The sequence below is a fragment of the Arvicola amphibius genome, chromosome 9 (assembly GCF_903992535.2).
Source record: "Arvicola amphibius chromosome 9, mArvAmp1.2, whole genome shotgun sequence".
NCBI lineage: Eukaryota > Metazoa > Chordata > Mammalia > Rodentia > Cricetidae > Arvicola > Arvicola amphibius.
This window is the reverse complement of record NC_052055.2, coordinates 36,026,369-36,044,976: the sequence shown is the minus strand read 5'-3', so window position 1 is coordinate 36,044,976 and position 18,608 is coordinate 36,026,369. Positions and strand designations below refer to the sequence as shown.

The following is an 18,608-nucleotide window of genomic DNA, read 5'->3' as shown; positions in this document are numbered from 1 at the left end:
TCATGTTCTAAATTGGTACATACTTTTAAGTCTCTTACAAAAAGTACTATTTATGTAATCCGACCCTGCTTTAAAATATATTAAGCGGTTCTCTACTATTGTCAGTTCCACCATTAGCTTCTGCTGAGAGTCATTGCAGTCAAGCTTAGACTCAGTTCTCCAGGCAGGCAGATTCTATACTGTAGTTATACCTGATAAACAGCCCTCAACTGCCAGAGATCTGGAAAATATGGAACTTAAATATTTAATTATTAAAAAAACTTTTCATAACAGAAAGAGACAGTTTGGCTCCTAGCAGCACTCCATTTCCTCCAAAGAAGACTGAAGACAAATGGGCACAGAACAACGTCCATCCGCAACTTGCTTTATCAAATGCTGACCAAAACTGCCTTTCATCTAAACTGAAGATCTCCAGACAGTGGACAGAATCACTGGAACTGACAGCCTAGCTGCTCAGGTCAAGGCAGGCTTGTCTTCCTACAGATTTCTAACTCACAAGATCTTCTAAAACCTGGCAGGCCCTGCGCTAAACAGCAAAAGGCAAATATGACCCTCAGTGACCATAAAGGACTCTGAGGAGTAGCTCTAGGTGCCAACCAAGGAAGTTCTCTGTTGCTTTTTTAATCAATAACTCAAGTAAAATTTTATCCTTCTCAAAGATCGCTGATGCAGTTTGACAGCTGAGAGGTTTTGTCATTTAAAAGCACAACCTCGCCAAACAAATTCCAGTAAAATACAAAATAAATGTTGTTAAGGTGTGTACCTGCAAGTTACACAGAAGATGTGAGGACAAAATTCTCTCTCATGCTGCCTTTCATAGTCTTAAAGATACTTTTTATTATGCAAAAATATCTGTCACCGTCATTCTGGTATAAATATGCTACTGTATAAAACTTATGTTTTCATAAACCCAAAAAGTTCTTGTAAGTTCCAGGGAGCTCAATTAAAGGATTCACCTTAAACAGGTCAGATACACCCTTCTCAATTCCCTGGTCCTGAAAAAATTTTCTTCCTAAATTTAACTTTGTCCTCTGCTCTGTTAACACCTTGCCAGGTCCAAGAGACACAGGATAGTTCCATACCACAAACCCTGGAAAGATGAAAAGTGACCAGCTACCCCAGAATATGACCAGCATCCAGTTTTCTCAGGTCCCCCCAAGACAGTGCCCACAAAAAGCAGGAAGCTGTCTTGAGAATCCTCCCTCCTGATTTCTTTAACCTGTTGTGCCTAACTTCCTGCCTTTTCATTGTAAAAAAGAGATGGGAATGCTATGATTTACTAGCTTGTCCTGTCACCTGGGTACCCTGTCCCTTTAAGAGGCAAGCCCCGCCCACTCCCAACCATTGCCTTTAACTGAGGCAAGCAGATCTCTTGCCTCCTCCATCCTGAGCTCTCTCTTCTGAAGAGGTAACTTCTGCTCTCACCCTCTTCCTCTCTATCTCTCTACCCCAACTCTCTCTTTTTCTCTCTCTGCCTCTCTCTCTTCTTCTCCCTTCTCCCCTTCCTCCTTTTCTTTTCCCTTCATAACCCACTAAATAAACTCTATACCCAATCTCCCTGCATGAGGTATTTGTCTGTCTCTCACCCACTGAGGTCTCCTATCTGCCAAGGCGACCCACCAAGGTCTCAGGGACTTACCCAGGCCTTGGGTCACCTGCTACAACCTCTCGTGGGACCAGTCCCCCACCACTATATCTTTAAAAAATAAGGGGAGGAGGAGAACTTGAGGGAGCAGATATGCTTTGGATGAGGTTCTTTCTGTCTTTGGCAGTCACCATTGAGGGAACTGTGGGTCAGCAGATCCCTGGTCACAGCAGCTGTCCCCATTCTGCCCCACAGGTTGTTATTTCCTCCTATAGACTGGACTCACGGTGAGCTGTAAGGAAAGCTGTCAGGATCCTCTGAGTGACACCAAGACCCACAGCTGTCATGGGCTCCACAGGTAAGCAGTCTATTCTCTGCTGCTGCTCATAGCCTAGGACTTCCAGAGCCCCCCTGCTGAGTGCCTACCGAGGAGTCAAAGATGCAGGAGGAGAACCCCAAGTGGGAGCAGAGAGCTCCCCAGTCCTGGGTTAGAGCAGCCCCCCTTTCTCATCTTCTCTTGGGGTGCATTCTCAGGAGTAACTTCAGCAATACCCAGTCTGAAAAATGGAAGCCAAGGAGGGAGGAATGGAGGGACCAGGAGGCAGGGAATGTGAAGATGGGGGGCAACTCCAGCCCTCTCTTGGTGGCTTGCTCTCAGCTGATCCTGTGGTGCTGTTCCTGAGGAGGGAGCCCACCCTGCTTTAGCTCAGAAACCCACCTGTTCTAACTGCTTCATCAGGAAGTTACTACACCCCAGAGAGACCTTGCCCACAATCCATCTATGTTACCTGGGGATTCTCACCTCATATTACCTATTCATGGCCGAGTGTCCCCATGTGTCCAGGCAGGCTGGACTCTGCTGCAGCCTCCACTGCACCTCATTAACTCCAGGCGACCTAATCCCCATCCCCTGCACAGCCAGGACCAGAGCTTGTTTACCAGGTGTGTTGGTCTCAAATCAGGCGTGGTTTTTCTTCTGTCGTGTAAAAAAATTAAGTTGAAACAGAAACCCAGAAAACAAACAAACAAAAAACCAAGAACAAAAAAGGTCCGCTCAGAAGTGACTCTACCCAGGAACAGCCCTAAGCCCAGGAACAGCCCCCTACACCAGCCCTTGATCCACACTAGTGTCCCGAGTCCTGTGCTCGCTGTCTTCTTCCCTCACCTCTGCTGCTTAGGCAGTCAAGTCATTTGCTCAGCTTGGCCAACCCACACTGCACAGCAGGTGTGTTAAAGAATGAGAGAGAAAAAACTACAGAGCTGTGCACTTGGTCAGGACGCCAATAGAATTTCAATGTAACCAACTTATCCCACGCAAGGGTGTACTCCCCCGGAACCTCCATGCATGCGTTAGAGAGGAGCTGGAGCCTTCACATCACAGCATGATTCACAATAACGGAGACATGGAAAGAGCAATCATACACATAAACAGATCATAGAGACAATGTGGTGCACATGACGATGGAATTTTATTCAGGCATAAAGATGAATGAAAGTGAGCCATCTGCAGGAAAATGGGTGGAACTGTGGGGCATCCTGTTGAGCAAAATAAGTCAGATTTAAAGACAAATGTTGACTGTTCTTTTCAAATGTGGAACCTAGAACACACACACACACACACACACACACACACACACACACACACACACACATACACACTCTAGAGGGGAACTATTAGCCAAAGGTAGACTAGTAACTGGAGAAGGTACAGAGTAAATACAGCCAACATACATGATAAACTTGACCATAATGGCATTTCAAAACTCTCCACTTTGGACAATAAATAGACATTAATAACAGAGAAATCATGCAATAGAATCAGGAAGGGAAGAACCTTTAGATGTCAGATGCTTAGAGCATGCAAGAGACCCTAGGGTCCATGAGGAAGGATACAGAGCACATGGGGTCCGCAGGGTAAGTATTCCCTTCTACTAAATGGGGCGGCCTGGGAAGCCTTGGCAGGTGCTGGGGTGCCAGCCGCCAACACATGAGGAAACCAGGGTCAGTGTGGAGGGTCCCACAAACCAGAGACCCCTGTATGCTGCCGATCTTTGCATGTCCATCACAGCAGGAGTCTTTACTGACACTTGATCTTGTGTCCTTGAAATGTCATTGTCAACCATAAGAGATACACTCTCCAAGTATGTTACAAAATAGCCTGTCCTCACTCCCTTCTCTTTAATATCATAACCTCCTCATCGCTTGGGCAGGAACTGACCTCAAGTGACCTGAGAAGATTTGCAGCCATTACGATGTTGGTCTCCTTTAACGGGAAGTTCACGTGTTCTGCTGGCAGTCGTGAATGAATGCTTTACTGCTGGAACTGCCCCGTATGCTTCCTCCCTTCTTCTTCATTCTCTAGTTCTCCCTACCCCTCTCTCTTCCCTGTCACTCAAAAAATGTCTTGCTATGTTGTCCATGCTGACTGCAAACTCACAATCCTCCTGCCTCATCTGCAATGTGCTGGGTTATGGGCCTGCACCATCATTTCAGGATTCCATTTATCACACATTAGAAGTGCTGACTAGGGCAGGGCAGTGGTGGCGCACGCCTTTAATCCCAGCACCCGGGAGGCAGAGGCAGGCGGATCTCTGTGAGTTCTAGGCCAGTTTGGTTTACAGAGCTAGTTCTAGGGCAGGTAAGGATGTTATACAGATAAACTCTGTTTCTTTTCTTTATTCAAACATTTTATTTTTTTGCTTTGTATATAATGCCTTTCAAAATTTCCCCCTCCTCCCCTCCTCTCATTTCCCTCCCACTCCCCCACTCACCCTCCCCCCTTCCCCTCCTCCTCCAGCTCTAAGAGAGGTCAGGGTACTCTGCCCTGTGGGAAGTCCAAGGCCCTCCCCTCTCCATCCAGGCCTAGGAAGGTGTGCATCCAAACAGACTAGGATCTCAAAAAGCCAGTACATGCAGTAGAATTAAAATCCCAGTGCCATTATCATTGGCTTCTCAGTCAGTCCCCATTGTCAGCCACATTCAGAGAGTCCGATTTGATCACATGCTCATTCAGTCCCAGTCCATCTGGTCTTGGTGAGCTCCCATTAGATCAGCCACACCATCTCAGGGGGTGGACTAACCCCTCGCAGTCCTGACTTCCTTGCTCATATTCTCCCTCCTGCTCTTCAGCTGGACCTTAGGAGCTCAGTCCAGTGCTCCAATGTGGGTCTCTGTCTCTGTCTCCATCCATCGCTGGATAAAGGTTCTATGATGATATTCAAGATACTCATCAGTGTGGCTATGGGACAAGGCCAGTTCGGGCCCCCTCTCCTCTACTACCCAAGGACCTAGCTGGGAACATCCCCTTGGACACCTTGGAACCCCTCAAGTCTTTTGCCAACCCTAAAATGGCTCCCTTAATTAAGATATCTTCTTCCTTGCTCCCATATCCACCCTTCCTCCATCTCAACCATCCCATTCCAAGTTCTCCCCAATCCTCCCCTTCTCCCTTCTCTCTCCTCCTCTCCCCTTCCCCCCACCCCACTTCTACCCCCATGCTCCCAACTTTTGCCCGGCGATTTTGTCTGCTTCCTATTTCCAGGAAGATCTATATATGTTTTTCTTTGGGTTCACCTTATTATTTAGCTTCTCTAGGATCATGAACTATACACTCAATGTCCTTTCTTTATGGCTAGAAGCCACTAATGAGTGAGTACATACTATATTCATATTTTTGGGTCAGTACAGTGTTTTCTATTTCCATCCATTTGTATGCAAAAATTGCTAAGGAAGTTGAACATGACCTTAAGTATCTTTTGGCAATTTGAACTTCTTCTGTTGAGAATTCTCTGTTTAGTTCAGTACCCCATTTTTTAATTGGGTTATTTAGAATTTTAATGTCTAGTTTCTTGAGTTCTTTATATATTTTGGAGATCAGGCCTTTGTCTGATGCGGGATTAGTTAAGATCTTCTCCCATTCAGTAGGTTGCCTTTTTGTCTTAATGACTGTGTCCTTTGCTTTACAGAAGTTTCTTAGTTTTAGGAGGTCCCATTTATTCATTGTTGCTCTTATTGTCTATGCTACTGGGGTTCTACATAGGAAGTGGTCTCCTGTGCCCATGTGTTGTAGACTACTTCCTACTTTATCTTCTATCAGGTTCAGTGTGGACAGATTTATATTGAGGTCTTTAATCCATTTGGACTTCAGTTTTGTGCATGGTGATAGATATGGATCTATTTTCATTCTTCTACAGGTTGACATCCAGTTATGCCAGCACCATTTGTTAAAGATGCTTTCTTTCTTCCATTGTATAATTTTAGCTTCTTTGTCAAAAATCAGGTGTTCATAGGTGTGTGGATTAATATCCGGGTCTTTGATTTAATTCCATTGGTCAACGTCTCTGTTATTATGCCAATACCAAGCTGTTTTCATTACTGTAGCTCTGTAATAGAGTTTGATGTCAGGGATGGTAATGCCTGTTTCAAAAAAAAATTTTTTTAAAACAAGATAGTGATAGTGAGAATTGAATTTTGAACAATCTTTTAAAATGATTTGTTTATTTCATTTTATGTGAATTTGTATTTTCCTACATGTATGTCTGGGTGAGGGTGTTGGAGCCTCGCTGCTGGAGTTACAGATAATTGTGAGGTGCCTGTGGGTGATGGGAACTGAACCTGGGTCCTCTGGAAGAAGAGCCGGAGCCCTTAACTGCTGAGCTGTCTCTCAGCCCTATTTAGAACATTCTTAAATGAATAATAAAAATTTAAACTAATAACATAATAATTTATCATGAAATATCATACTGTGTTACATCCATGCATACAATTACAATGAGACAATTAAAATGAAAATTCAAAAATCACTTCAAAGTATTGTAAAAGATTTAAATTCTGAATTAGTAGATTGTTGGCGTGTATATGTGTGTGCATATGTGCATACATAGAATAATCCACGGATGCTCGCTCTTCCTGTCTTCTTTCCCCTGGTGTTGCCAGTTCCACTTTTTTTTAATGTTTCCTTTGTTTTTTGTCTTTTTTTTTTTTTTAAAGACAGGGCCTTACTTTGTAGCTCTACTCTTCTGGAACTCAGTTCCCAACACCCACATCAGGTTCACAGCAGGCTGTAACTGCCCCTCCAGGGGATCCAAGACCCTCTTTAGTCACCAGACATTCACAAGGTGCAAAGACATAAATACAAGCAGGCAAATCTTCCTCTACATGAAATAACTATCAAGGGGAAAGGTCGCATTCAAGGACTGGACCACAGGCACACAGTAGATGATGCCGTCACTGGACTCTCCCTCTTCCTGGGGACGAGAGACTCACTTTCTAGCTGTTCTGAGCTGAAAATCATACGTGTCTCTGCAAAGCAGCATGACAGCTCCCTGGTGTATCTGTCCTCTCAGGATGCCATCACAAAGTGACACTGGGTAGGTGGCTTAAAGAGAAAAGACCTCTTCTCTCACTGTTCTGGAATCCAGCAACCACAATCCAAGTGTGGCAGATTGGCCCTGGGGGGCACTCTCTTTCAGGTTGGCATAAGGAGCCTATACCCTGTTCTAGCCCAAGGTCTCTCTTATGTGTCTGGAGAGAAGAGAGTAGGAAAGAGAGAAAGAGGAGGGTGGGGCTCCTTCTGGCTTCTGTGAGGACACTAACACCCTGGGTCAGGGACCTCACTCCCAACCTCACTTGCTTCTTCATCTGTCTCCAAATACAGACACCTGGGGATAGAGCTTTAACAAATGAGTTAAGGGTCACAACTCAGTCCCTACTAAAAGTGATACCAGAATGTACCTCAAGGGACAGATTCTCAGAAACACATTTTAAAACCTAGCTCCTGAAGCCATTCAAGGTCTCCAGCATGCTCCTCTAACCATATTCCTTTTCCTTCCCATCTAGAGAGGAAAGGCTTCATCATGTCTGTGGTTGAGTACCTCTGGGACACAAGGAATACAGAGGCCCTGCAGGTCTTGCCAACTAAAGAGGAATCCGGAATACAACTTGTAGAAAGAGCTGGTTTGTCCAGTTTCTCTCTATTTAATTTGATGTTGGCTGTCGGCTTGTGGTTTATTGTTTATATTATATTTAGGTAAGTTCTTTGTATCCCTGATCTCCGTAAAACTATCATGTAGGGGCAGTGGATTTTGCCAAGGACATTTTCACCATCTAAGAAGATGATCATGTGTTTTTGTCTTTCAGTCTGTTTATATTGTGGATTACATTGACAGATTTTTTTTTTATATTGAACCATCCCTGCATCTAAGGGATGAATCCTACTTGTTCATGATGAATGATTTTAAGTGTTCTAGGATTCAGTTTGCCGATATTTTATGGAGTCTTTGCATCAGTGTTCTCGAAGGAGACTGGTCCGTATTCTCTTTCATTGTTGCATCATTGTGTGGCTTGGGTATTAAAGTCAGAGTAGCCTGATAAAAAGAATTGCACCTAGCTTTTCTATGTGGACTCTGGAACACAAAGCTCAGGTCCACGTGTTTGCCTGGTAAACACTTTACCAAATTAGCCACATCCTAAGGTGCATCTAGATATTAAGGGAGAATTGTCTGCTGTCCTCAAGACACAGTGCAGTCACATGAGAGTTCACATGGGGTGACACACACCAAGAAAGATGTCTTGGTAGAGAAGCCATATTCTGACATGAGTTAGCAGTCAGGAAGGAGCTGTTGAGGACTCTGCCCTAAGGGAAAGAGACAGAAGAGTTCTGGATATGCATTCAGCTGGGGACTCTGGCAGACAAGCTGAGGGAGGGGCAGTAGTTAGCAGGGGAGCAGGGGCACTGTGAAGCTGACCTCATGGGATTCATCCTGAGGGATGTCAAGACTAAGACAGCAAAAGTTAAACACGGGAACTTGATTGAGTATTGAGTATCAAAAGTAGGGCCGTCTCACAACCTGACTTAAGATTCTTGACAAGTCTGGGCAGGAAACACCAGCCATCACAGAAAGGGTATGGAAAGCCAATATCAAGCCACACTCTGGAAGCAGTTTCAAAAAGCTTAAGTAAAGTTGACTCAAGGAAAAATATTTATTCACATAAGCCTCAGTGTCCAGAAGTTTGTTGGGCCTTGATCACATACACAGTCCCCATGAATGTCCTGGGGTCTCCCTCCCTCCTGGAGTCCATGCCTTTAAAGTCTAGTTCCCCTGGAGGTCAGAAATGACAGAAAACCCCACCACACGTCACCTTTCTCAGCCTGGGAATTCATTCTAGGGGAGCTAGGGAACCTACATGTTGTGTTTTCTCAGTTTTGCCTGCTGTGGAAACACTTGTAGAGGCACAGTGAGGTGCCTTGGGGATGGGACCCACATGGAAATGGGGATCCACTCATGGTTCTTTAACTTCTTCTCACAGCTGGAAGGGAAGTTTGTGTGCTGGGTTTTGAGTGGAAGGGTCTTAGCTGTGAGCAGCCAGCCCCACCAGCTTAGGTGTACACACAGCTGCAGGGCAAGGAGACATCAGCTTCAAAGAATACCTGTGCAGGGTTTCTCTCTCAGGGGTGTGCAATTTGCACACACTCAGAATCCAAGTCCCGAAGCAAATGTGGACATCCCAAACCAGTAGGTCACTGTAAGGTAGACAGGTCAGTTCCCAGTAGCTGATGCCAAGAGGAGGTTTTTTTTTTTTTTTTTTTTTTTTTTTTACTAAAGAAAGTATTCTTTTCAGTGAACACTAACTTCCCTAAAATAAAGATTTTCCCCCCTAACCTCACTTCTCTGTGCTTTAGAGTTCCTACAGAGAAGTATGTTGGATGTGATGACATTGGCTTTGAGAGGAAGCCATCTTTATTAAAAGTCTAGCAATAAAAATGTGTGGTAAGGACTAGAGATGACTCAGGAGTTAAGAGCACTGGCTCCAGGTGGCTGAAGTCCAGTTCCCAGCATCCTCATGATGGCTCACAACTGCCTGTAACTCTGGGTCTAGTGATCCAATTTGCCCTCCATGGCACCAGGCCTGCACATGGCACACAAACACACACACACACACACACACACACACACACACACACAGACACATCTGTGGGCAAAACACTCAAATATATAAAATAAAAAATTAGAGGGGCAGATTAAAATTAAAATGGCTTTTAATTCATTGTGTCCTTAACAATTAAAATCACCATCTATAGCCCAAACCTGCTCCTCAATGAGAGAAAGGCCCTGTACAGCTGGAGCACTGTCCTCCACTTCACTCCCAGCAGATGCTCTGATTGCCACAGCACAGATCTTTCCAAACTCTCTTCCTCTCAGTCTCTCTCTTTACAGGAAAGTGAAAGATGCCTCACACGAAGCTCATGGTGAGACCACAGTGGATACAGAAGTAGCCGATGAAGAGAAGCTCCAAAAGGCCCTGCAGGAGAAGAAAAGGTTTTTGAAAGTTTATCCTCAGGTGAAACGGGAGCTTGAGGAGCGCATCAGGAAGCTCCACGCCCTTGCAGACAAGATTGACAAGGTGCACAGGGGCTGCACCATCACACAGGTGGTGGCCAACTCCACCGGTGCTGTGTCTGGGGTCATGACGGTCCTTGGTCTCACTCTGGCACCTGTGACAGCAGGAGTCAGTCTGGGACTTTCAGCCACAGGCTTGGGGCTTGGGGCTGCAGCAGCTGTGACGAGTGTTTCCGCAACCATTGTGGAAAAGGTGAGCACAGCGTCGGTGGAAGCTGAAGCCAGCCAGCTTCTGCCAAGGAGCAATGACACTGAGAAGGACATTAAAAGCAACAACACTGAGAAGGTCATTAAAGAAGTTTTGGAGAAGAACACCCCCAGGCTTATTTCTGTATCTAAGAATTCCTTCCAGAACCTGGAAGGCATAAAGAAGAACATTGATGCCATCAAGCTGACCAAAGCCAGCCCTCGTCTGGCAAATAGTGCCAAGCGTCTAATGACCACAGGGAAGGTGTCAGCCCAAAGCACTAGACAGGTGAAGAAAGCCTTTGGAGGCACTGCTCTGGCAATGACCAAAGGAGCCCGGATCATGGGTGCAGCCACTGCAGGTCTCGCCCTTGTGCTAGATGTGGTCAGCCTCATAGAAGACTCAAAGCATTTGCAGCAGGGTACAAAGGCAGAGTCTGCTACAAAGCTGCGGCAGCAGGCTCAGGACATGGAGCAGAAGTTGCAGGAGCTTATCCGGGTTCATGACAGTCTGAATCAGTGGCCTCTTCCTCAGTGCAGCTCAGAGGACTGGGGGTGGGGCGTGCTGGACAGAGCCTGGACACTCGATGGCTCATGAATGTATTCCCTTTATACCAAATGCCATAATAGTGATAGTACCTGCTAGAGGAGAGGCCATATTAAGAGAAAGGAAACCAGAACACAGATGGGACAGGCTTGTTACCTCCCACTACACACCACCTCCCTTTTAGATCCAACAACCTCCAGCATCCCACATAAGGACCACGCTCCCAAGCTGGGAAGAATATCCAAGGCCTGACTAAGTCACAGCATGGATGCTTCCCAGTCACACCGACCACACTGCTCCTAACAGAGGTGCACCATCCTTACAGTTCCCTGAGCTATCAACTTTCCCACTGCTTTCTGATTGCTTGCATAGAGACCTTTTCCTTCTTCCTAGTTCTGCTTCATTCTGTGTTTTTGCAATTATTTCCCAATCTTATAATAAGACTCTGGGTGTGAACCCCATTTCTTTCTTCGTGGTATGATTACGTGGAGTGATGGAGATTTTGGTGAAATACTCAGAGGATAGAAAGGAAGGGATGCTGGGGACATCATCTGCAGGGTCATCAAGGTTCTTGGTCATATGTTCCAGCCATGGGCTCTACAGGAAGGAGGGGTGACAGGATGTGGTGGTGAGTTTTGCTCTCTGCAAGCAGACTCTTGGGGAAATCACAAGGCTTAACTCCTACTGAAGTTTAAAATCTGCTGTATTTGGATGAGATCTGCTGAGATGCATGTGAAAGCTACATTTGCTCCATAATATGTGAAGAATTAATTTGTAAACACTGTAAACACCAACCTGGTCATGCTTTGTGTTTTGTGAAAATGATATCACGTGTTTTCTAGGTTGTTGACTACAGAAAGTTGATAATTGTCTCCAGATTTTTATCATCTCCTCTTTTTAAAACTCTTCTTTATTGTGGATTAACAAGAATATTTGAAATTTATACAAGAACGATTTTCCTTCTTAATCTTACCCTCCCTTTCTGGCCACAGAAGCACCCTGAGGCTGCAGCAGTGAGCGGTGTCCCCTCATTCCTTACCACTCAAGTGGCCTTCTTCCCAAGTTCTAGACACTTGAGACAGAGAGCTGACCTGTGTACTTCCTGGGTCTTGTCTGTTGGAGGAACATTCTTGTGTCACACAGCCTCTCTGTCCTTCCTTGGAAGGGATGTCTGGCTAAGGGACAGCTGGATATGGACAAAGCCATCTCCCTGGGAGTGGAGAGCGGTAAGAGAACTGAGTACTGGACAAACATGGGAAAGGAATCAATCTGCATCCTGAGCTGCCTAGTACTTGCTCCTCAGTGACCAAGTGCATGGAGTCCTCTCTACTGTTGAGCCCATGTGCCCATGTTATAGTGAACACTGTGCCAGGGCTCAGATTCTGTCCCTGAACAAACTCAAGAGCAATTGCCAGAGCTCACCATGTCCTTGACCTTGAACCCTGCACTCTCTCCTGACTCCATCAGTCTGACCCTTAGGACACAGGTTACTTGAAGAGCCTGTGCCTTTGTCACCGCACTCTTCCAGGCTCGCAGGCCTCTCAAAACAACTGCATCATTTCAATGAATGATCACTTAGGTGTCCAGTGCCCAGAGAGCTCCCTGCAGCTTCCAGTCCAGGGCCACTTCACCTCCATGGTTCTGCCCACCAGGAACACACCTTCCTTTACGAAAGAGACAAACAAGCATGGTGGGTGTCGGTGAGAATTGACACAGCCCATTGTCGCTTCTCATAGATACAGCACTTCTTCATGGGTGGTGAAAATATTCTAATAGGTAGCAGCTTATTTTCAAAATAGAGATACATTTAAAAAGAAATTAAAATGAATTTCTATGATGTAACAATGTATCTCAGGTGTTAGAAGTGCTCTTAACAAAAGAAAAGGCTATGGGAAGAGACCAGTGAGGCTCAGAGATAGTAGGGACCCCAGAAAAGGACAGGAGAGACGGACAGGGTGAAGGAAGGACAGCGCAGAGGAGGAGCTGTGACCAGGTCTGTCCCTGCTGAACACAAGTGACAGTGCAACTGCTGCCCCCAGAGAGGTCTGCATTGAGCTCAGGCTTCTGAGGGTGTCCTGTACGTAGGAAGATAGGATGGTCCTCATGATGGGCTGTGACTCCTCAGCCACAAAAAGGGAAGGATTCATGGTGCCCACAGCATTGCAGATGGCTGTCACTGGCACATGCTCAGTCAACACGGACCCAACTGTAGCGGGTGTGACATCTGAACCCAGCTATAAAGATAATCTATTGAAATGGAAATGATGGAGGAAGAGGAGAGTTGGGCGGTTGTCCTGTGTACAGGGAAGGCACAGGACCCTCAAGGATTATCACCGGGGTGTCACTTTATAGTGACAGACTGTTCTTTACCTGATTGTCACAATGGCTCTATGAACCCACATCTCTGATGAGTAATCAAGGACCCTGTAAGCACACAGACATGAGTGCAGTCACAGCGAGGAACCCGAAGCTGTCCTGAAGTCAAGCTCACTGAGCAGGCACGGCAAAGGAAAGTGTTTACCACATGGAAGGCAGAATCAAGGAATGACAGGAGAAGACACAGACAAGAATTAACATTCGATGACATGCTCCGAGTGACCCATAGTCTCTAAGTGTAGCCCACTTCCTAATAGACTCCAGAATTTTACTCATTCAGTAAGTTAAACAGCTGATCAAGTCAGAGTCTTCCAGAACAATCTCTGCAAATTCAGACACAACCAGAGACAAGCTCTGTTAACACACACGCTGTCTGCTATTCAGCCAAGGGACAACACGATGACCTTTCACACCTCACCTTCTTCCCTGATATTTCTCTATGACGAGTCCAGTGCTATGGGAGGAAAAATATAGATTTAAGTACCCTGACAAGTTTCAGGAAGAACTCATAGAGTTGATCTTCTGCTCCCTACTGGGTAGAGTGTAATTATGGCCTCGTTCCATAGAGAAAAGATTATATACAAAAGGAAGGGAAGAGGCTGTGGGCACAGCTTGCCCACAGAGTACCGTGTACAGGGTTGAGAGCAGTGATGATATTCGAGCGAAAGACCTCAGGTGGAATTACAGTTCTGAGATCCTCAGGAAACAGATCCACGTATCAATCACCCGATGGCTCAGCGCAAGAGGCTGAGTGTGGACAGAGCAGGTGTGCACAGTCAGAGTCTCCTCTCCACAGAATCATGAGCCCTAGCATGGGAGTCCACACCCATGTGCCATCGATATTAGCTATTGCCGTTGTAACACGCAGTTCCCACCCCCAGATGCCAGAACATTGAACCTCATCTCTCCCATGCGTCCATTCAATCCCTTCTCAAGCTCACAACTTCAACTGATCAACTTTCCCTTGCATCCTAATAGGACAGGAGGCCACTGTCTTGGCTAGGATGTCCACAGCTGGAAAGACCTCAACTATCACCTGCCAGTTATGTGATGTTGGCAAGTCAGTTACCATTTCCCAACTCAGTGTCATTGCTATTGAAATTTAGTGTAAGAGGAACAGGATCCTGACATGGAGTGCTCAGAATGGTCAGCACACAGTAGGTGCTCCTGAAAGGTATCTTTGAAAAGCTAATGGGAGAAAACCAGATCAAAAATCTCCTTGTAGGAATAAGGACTCAAGAACTCATTTGATAAGTCAGAAAAATGTAGACATGGTTAACCATGTCGCCAGGTTCTGTCTCGGTCACTCTCCTCCCATCTGAGGAGCTGTGACAGCAGCAGGGTCCTCTGTGAACTGAGGAGGCCGAGAGCCCACAGTGCAGCTGCACAGAGCTGGGCTGACCCTGACCGTCCCTACTGAGATCTGGAGCCCAGATGTGTTCAGTAGGAATGGGAGCTCAGTCTGAAAGGACATGGTGACAGCCTGGGATGAGCAACAGCTCATGATTTGTTCCATGTGATACTCACGGTTTACTCAGGGAGGGGAAACCAAATATCAGGAGGATTGAGACAGCTCCCAGAGTCAGTGTGGTCTGAAGATGATATTCACAAGTGGAGAATCTGAAGGAAGTCAGGTCCTGACCCAGAAGAAAATATGTCCCCTATTGCACTATCAATATTCAGGAGACTTCCGGCCTAACATATCCTCCAGCTGGATCTAAAATGGTCTCAGTCTTTACATGAGGCTTGATTTGTTCCATGTGATACTCACGGTTTACCCTTCTGTCATAGGAGGAGGCAGCTGTGGGGCCAGAAGCTCTGAAGGAGCTTGTAGCACACGTGGCTGTAGATGACAACGACAGCGTTGAAAAAGAACAGAGCAGGAAGATGTTTTTAGAAACATCAGTTGAAAGGGGAGTTCAAGGTAACCAGCAGGAAGCTCAGAGCCCAGGCTGACCATATAGAACCGATTCCCAGTGGCTGTGCCCTCTCCAGCGTGGTGGTCAGCTCCACAGGCGCCGCCTCTGGAATCTGGACATGGCTGGTGTATGTAAATCTGGCGGTCTTCATATTAAGGACTCTTAAGAGTGGTGCTGAAGCTGGTATAAAAAGTTGTTGTAACAGCTGTTACTACTGCTGTGGATAAAGCAAGGAAGTTGTCAGACGACGCTGAAGTCAGAAGCCCGGTTACAGCTGTCAGGGCGATAACAAATGTGGTTTAGGGACCATGGCTAAGGTCACTAGAAAGATGTCTACAGCAACCAAAGATATCGACAAACCTCTGAAAGCAATCAGACAACATGGCTGTGCCATCAAGATGGCCAGGAGGCTCATCACTGCAGGATTCCCTGCCCAGCATGCTAGTCGGGTGTGGAATGCCTCTGCAGGTACTGCTTGGTCAATGAAGAGAGGAGCCCGGGTCAGAGGGGCAGCACTGGGATGGGCTGCCTTGCACTGGATGTGTAGAGCCTTGTAGCAGACTCCGTATCTACACAAGGGGACAAAAGTCTATGGAACTGAACACTGGGGAGTGTGGATTTGTGTGGCTGAGCACACGGTGAACGTGGATCAAAGAGAAGACAGCAGCTGGAGTCGGAAGCAATGGCCAGAGACACGAGAGTAGGGGAATGGATTGAAACAGGCAGAGAGGGCTGTGCAGCAGAGAGCAACGAGAACGGAGGGAAAACTGAGGTGCCGAAAACTGGAAGAAGCCAGGGTCAGGCCACCTAAGGGACTAATGAAATTAAAACGGATCCACATGTGCAGGGCTGGGACAAAGGTGGGGAAGGAGAGAAAGAAACACACGTTACGCATTTATCACCTTTAATGGGCACTTAGTGCAGTCAACCTACTGCGTACACACAGAAGCTTAAATAACAATTCCTCCTCAAGGGCTCTGGGATTATGTAGAAATAACACATCACTTCTAACGTACTTAGGATAAAGTGCTCACCTCTGACCTGTGTTCTTGTTGCCTCAACTGAGCCCTTGTCATACCCTAGCTCCTCCTGACCTTGGAGGCCTAACACTTAGGAAAGCTATCTCTTAAAGTAGACATAACAGAAACTGCTGGAACCTTGTCAGCCCTACTTCTGTAGGCATGCCTGACTGCACTGTATTTCCACTCTAAGCTCCTTCTGTAGGTGGCTGTGTAGAGAACAAATTCAACACTATTGTCCAAGCCTAAAAAACAGTGAGAAAATCCAGGTTGGTGGTGGACTTTGCAAAGAACTGACGGGGTATAGGTCAGATAGCGGGAAATAATCCTGAGGTCTCTGACTATCTATATACTGCTTGCTTCTTTACTGGACAGTTTTTCTACAACAGCGCATTCAGGGCCTGGTGAATGCTACAGATTTTATCAGAAGCCAAACAGTTTGTGATGTGTGGTGTCAAACCAATTGAAGTCAAAGGACAGGTTTTGTCCCTGGCAGGAGGACTCCAAGGATGAAGGCACTTTCTTCTGACATAAAGATGTGAACTGATCCTGGGGGGTGCCCTTGTTAGAAATTGAGCACCCACTTTCTCAAGCTGTTCTCTGACACCCCTAAGCCTGCCATGGCACCTACCCCCTGCCTATAAAACACACACACACACACACACACACACAGAGTTAATAAATGTAATTAAATATCTTTTTAAAAAGATGCTGAGATTATATGAAGTTGAAATAAAGAAGGAGACGCAGCCCATGAGCCTCAGCTTCTTCCACAGCTGGGAATACGGGTGCTGGCCAAGACCATGTCTCAGGTTACCTGGCTCTGAAAGCCTGATAGTCTATAGACTTGGGTAGAATAAACCTGTTACAGCTCAGGAAAAATGGAATAAACAGTCAACCATCCAAAAGAAGGTGGCATGGGACAAAGTAATAATATATATAATATGTTGGGATGCCACTTATTAGAGTCTTTATGTAGGAGCTATGGATGATGTGAGGTCAAGGGAAGCAGGAAGTTGGTGGCCTGCCAGGGCTTAGAGGGAGGGATTGTGGGGTAAGAAGGATAGTAGTGACATTTACCAGAGCCAGAAAATGGCTACGCTTTTTAATGACACTGAATATGTCAGGTCGACTTCTGATGCTGACAGCACAGGGGAACTGTGGTAAAGTCCCATGTGCCAGTGAAACGGCAGGGAGACCATGCAGGGAAAGTGGGGTGGGATGTCTCAAGACCACTGTTGATGGCAGCATCTCAAGATGGCTGCACAAAAGCCAAGTTGGGTCTCTGCAATGATGCACTGAACATGTATACTGTTGGCTGACTGACTGCCTGGGTACCACATGCTTGAATTTCCCTCATTGTGAACCTTCTGTATGGTGCCAGGGAACTGCGTCCTCGATGGTCTTCCTTGGGCTCACTTTCTCTCTCAGACAGGCACTTCTTTTCACCTCTGCTATCTAAAAACCCCTCTGTAAAAACTTTTGAAATCCATGTCTGTCTGCTTGCCTGAGCACAGGTACATTCCTAAGTCATCACGCAAGGCCAAGATAACCTAGGCTCATAGGCTTGTAAAAGGGGTGTGTGAGGGCCAGCACAGAAGATAGCTAGACAGCAAACTCCTCCTTCAATCTGCTTTTGGCTCCCTTCTTAACCTGCAAGAACTCAGTACAAGAGACTGTAGAACACCCACAGATGGGTTCACTGAGGGATTCAGTTAGTTCCAGACAGCTTGATGTGTGACTAGGGCACCTCAGAGGGAAGTGGCTGTTGTGGGTGCCCTCCGGGAAGTGGAGGAATTGAGGATGTGAATGGAGAGAGCCGAGAACCCAGAGTCTACACATCCTTGTGTCACGACCACCCTGGAGTTGTCCTTAGGTGTTGTCACATGGACAGAGGGTGGCAGATGTGGATGTGTGAGACTCAAGGAGCCCAGAGACTGCACTGTGACTCTCTCAGTATGTGTGTCTGTGCCAGGTTCCACAGTGGAACCTGAGGCCCAGAAAGGAGTGTCCTGTTCCAGATTCTAGAAGGAAGGAAGTCAGTGGATGTCCAGCCTGCACCCCCTGGCCTTAGCCAGTCTCTCTTCAGTCTGTGGAGATGCAGAGAGAAGGCCAAGGTTGTTCTGTGTGCCGGGTAGGAAAGAGTGCCAGCCTGGGGACAGGGAGGGCAAGGTGCACAATCCTGTAAACAGTGCCATAGACTGTGTGTTTGAGAGATCAAAGGGCAGAGGCAAGGGAGGGGTAAACTATGTGTCCATCCAAACAAAGAGCATTCTAGAAACTTTGGAATTAATAAAAATTACATTTCCCCTCGAAGTCAGAATCAGCTGTGTGACATGGTGCACAGTTCTTTCCCTCTCAGAATCTCTTTCGTCAGATAAACAGAGCTGGGATTGACTGCTCATCCCTAGCAGGCACTGCTCTCCTTGGTGGCTGGATGGCCGGCACACATGCCGCAGAGGCCATGGGAAAGTGGGTACCAGGAAGAAGGAGCTTGTTTCTGATGCTGGAGATGCTCAGAGGGAAGAAGCCAGGCAGCAAATCCTGGATCCCGATAAGTTAGAGTCAGGGTATAGA

At 46.5% G+C, this 18,608-nt stretch overlaps 1 protein-coding gene across 3 annotated transcripts; it reads left to right on the top strand.

The window, feature by feature from the left end:
* Positions 1-1,372: 1,372 nt before the first annotated feature.
* LOC119822852 (apolipoprotein L2-like) lies at positions 1,373-11,659 on the top strand. 3 transcript variants are annotated; one of them, XM_038342462.2, is made up of 4 exons: positions 1,373-1,408; positions 1,841-1,943; positions 7,424-7,613; positions 9,802-11,659. In XM_038342462.2, the coding sequence occupies exons 2-4, from the start codon at positions 1,931-1,933 to the stop codon at positions 10,766-10,768; spliced, it is 1,170 nt and encodes a 389-aa protein (XP_038198390.1). In that variant the 5' UTR covers positions 1,373-1,408; positions 1,841-1,930; the 3' UTR covers positions 10,769-11,659. The 3 variants fall into 3 exon arrangements, with proteins under 3 accessions (XP_038198390.1, XP_038198389.1, XP_038198391.1); XM_038342461.2 differs by having other exon boundaries at positions 9,787-11,659; XM_038342463.2 differs by lacking the exon at positions 1,373-1,408 and adding an exon at positions 6,575-6,954 and having other exon boundaries at positions 1,850-1,943; positions 9,787-11,659.
* Positions 11,660-18,608: the final 6,949 nt, after the last annotated feature.

Coding starts and splice junctions, on each gene's coding strand:
- LOC119822852 (XM_038342461.2), top strand. Junction 7,614..9,786: donor ATTGTTTATATTATATTTAG/GTAAGTTCTTTG, acceptor TCTTCCTCTCAG/TCTCTCTCTTTACAGGAAAG.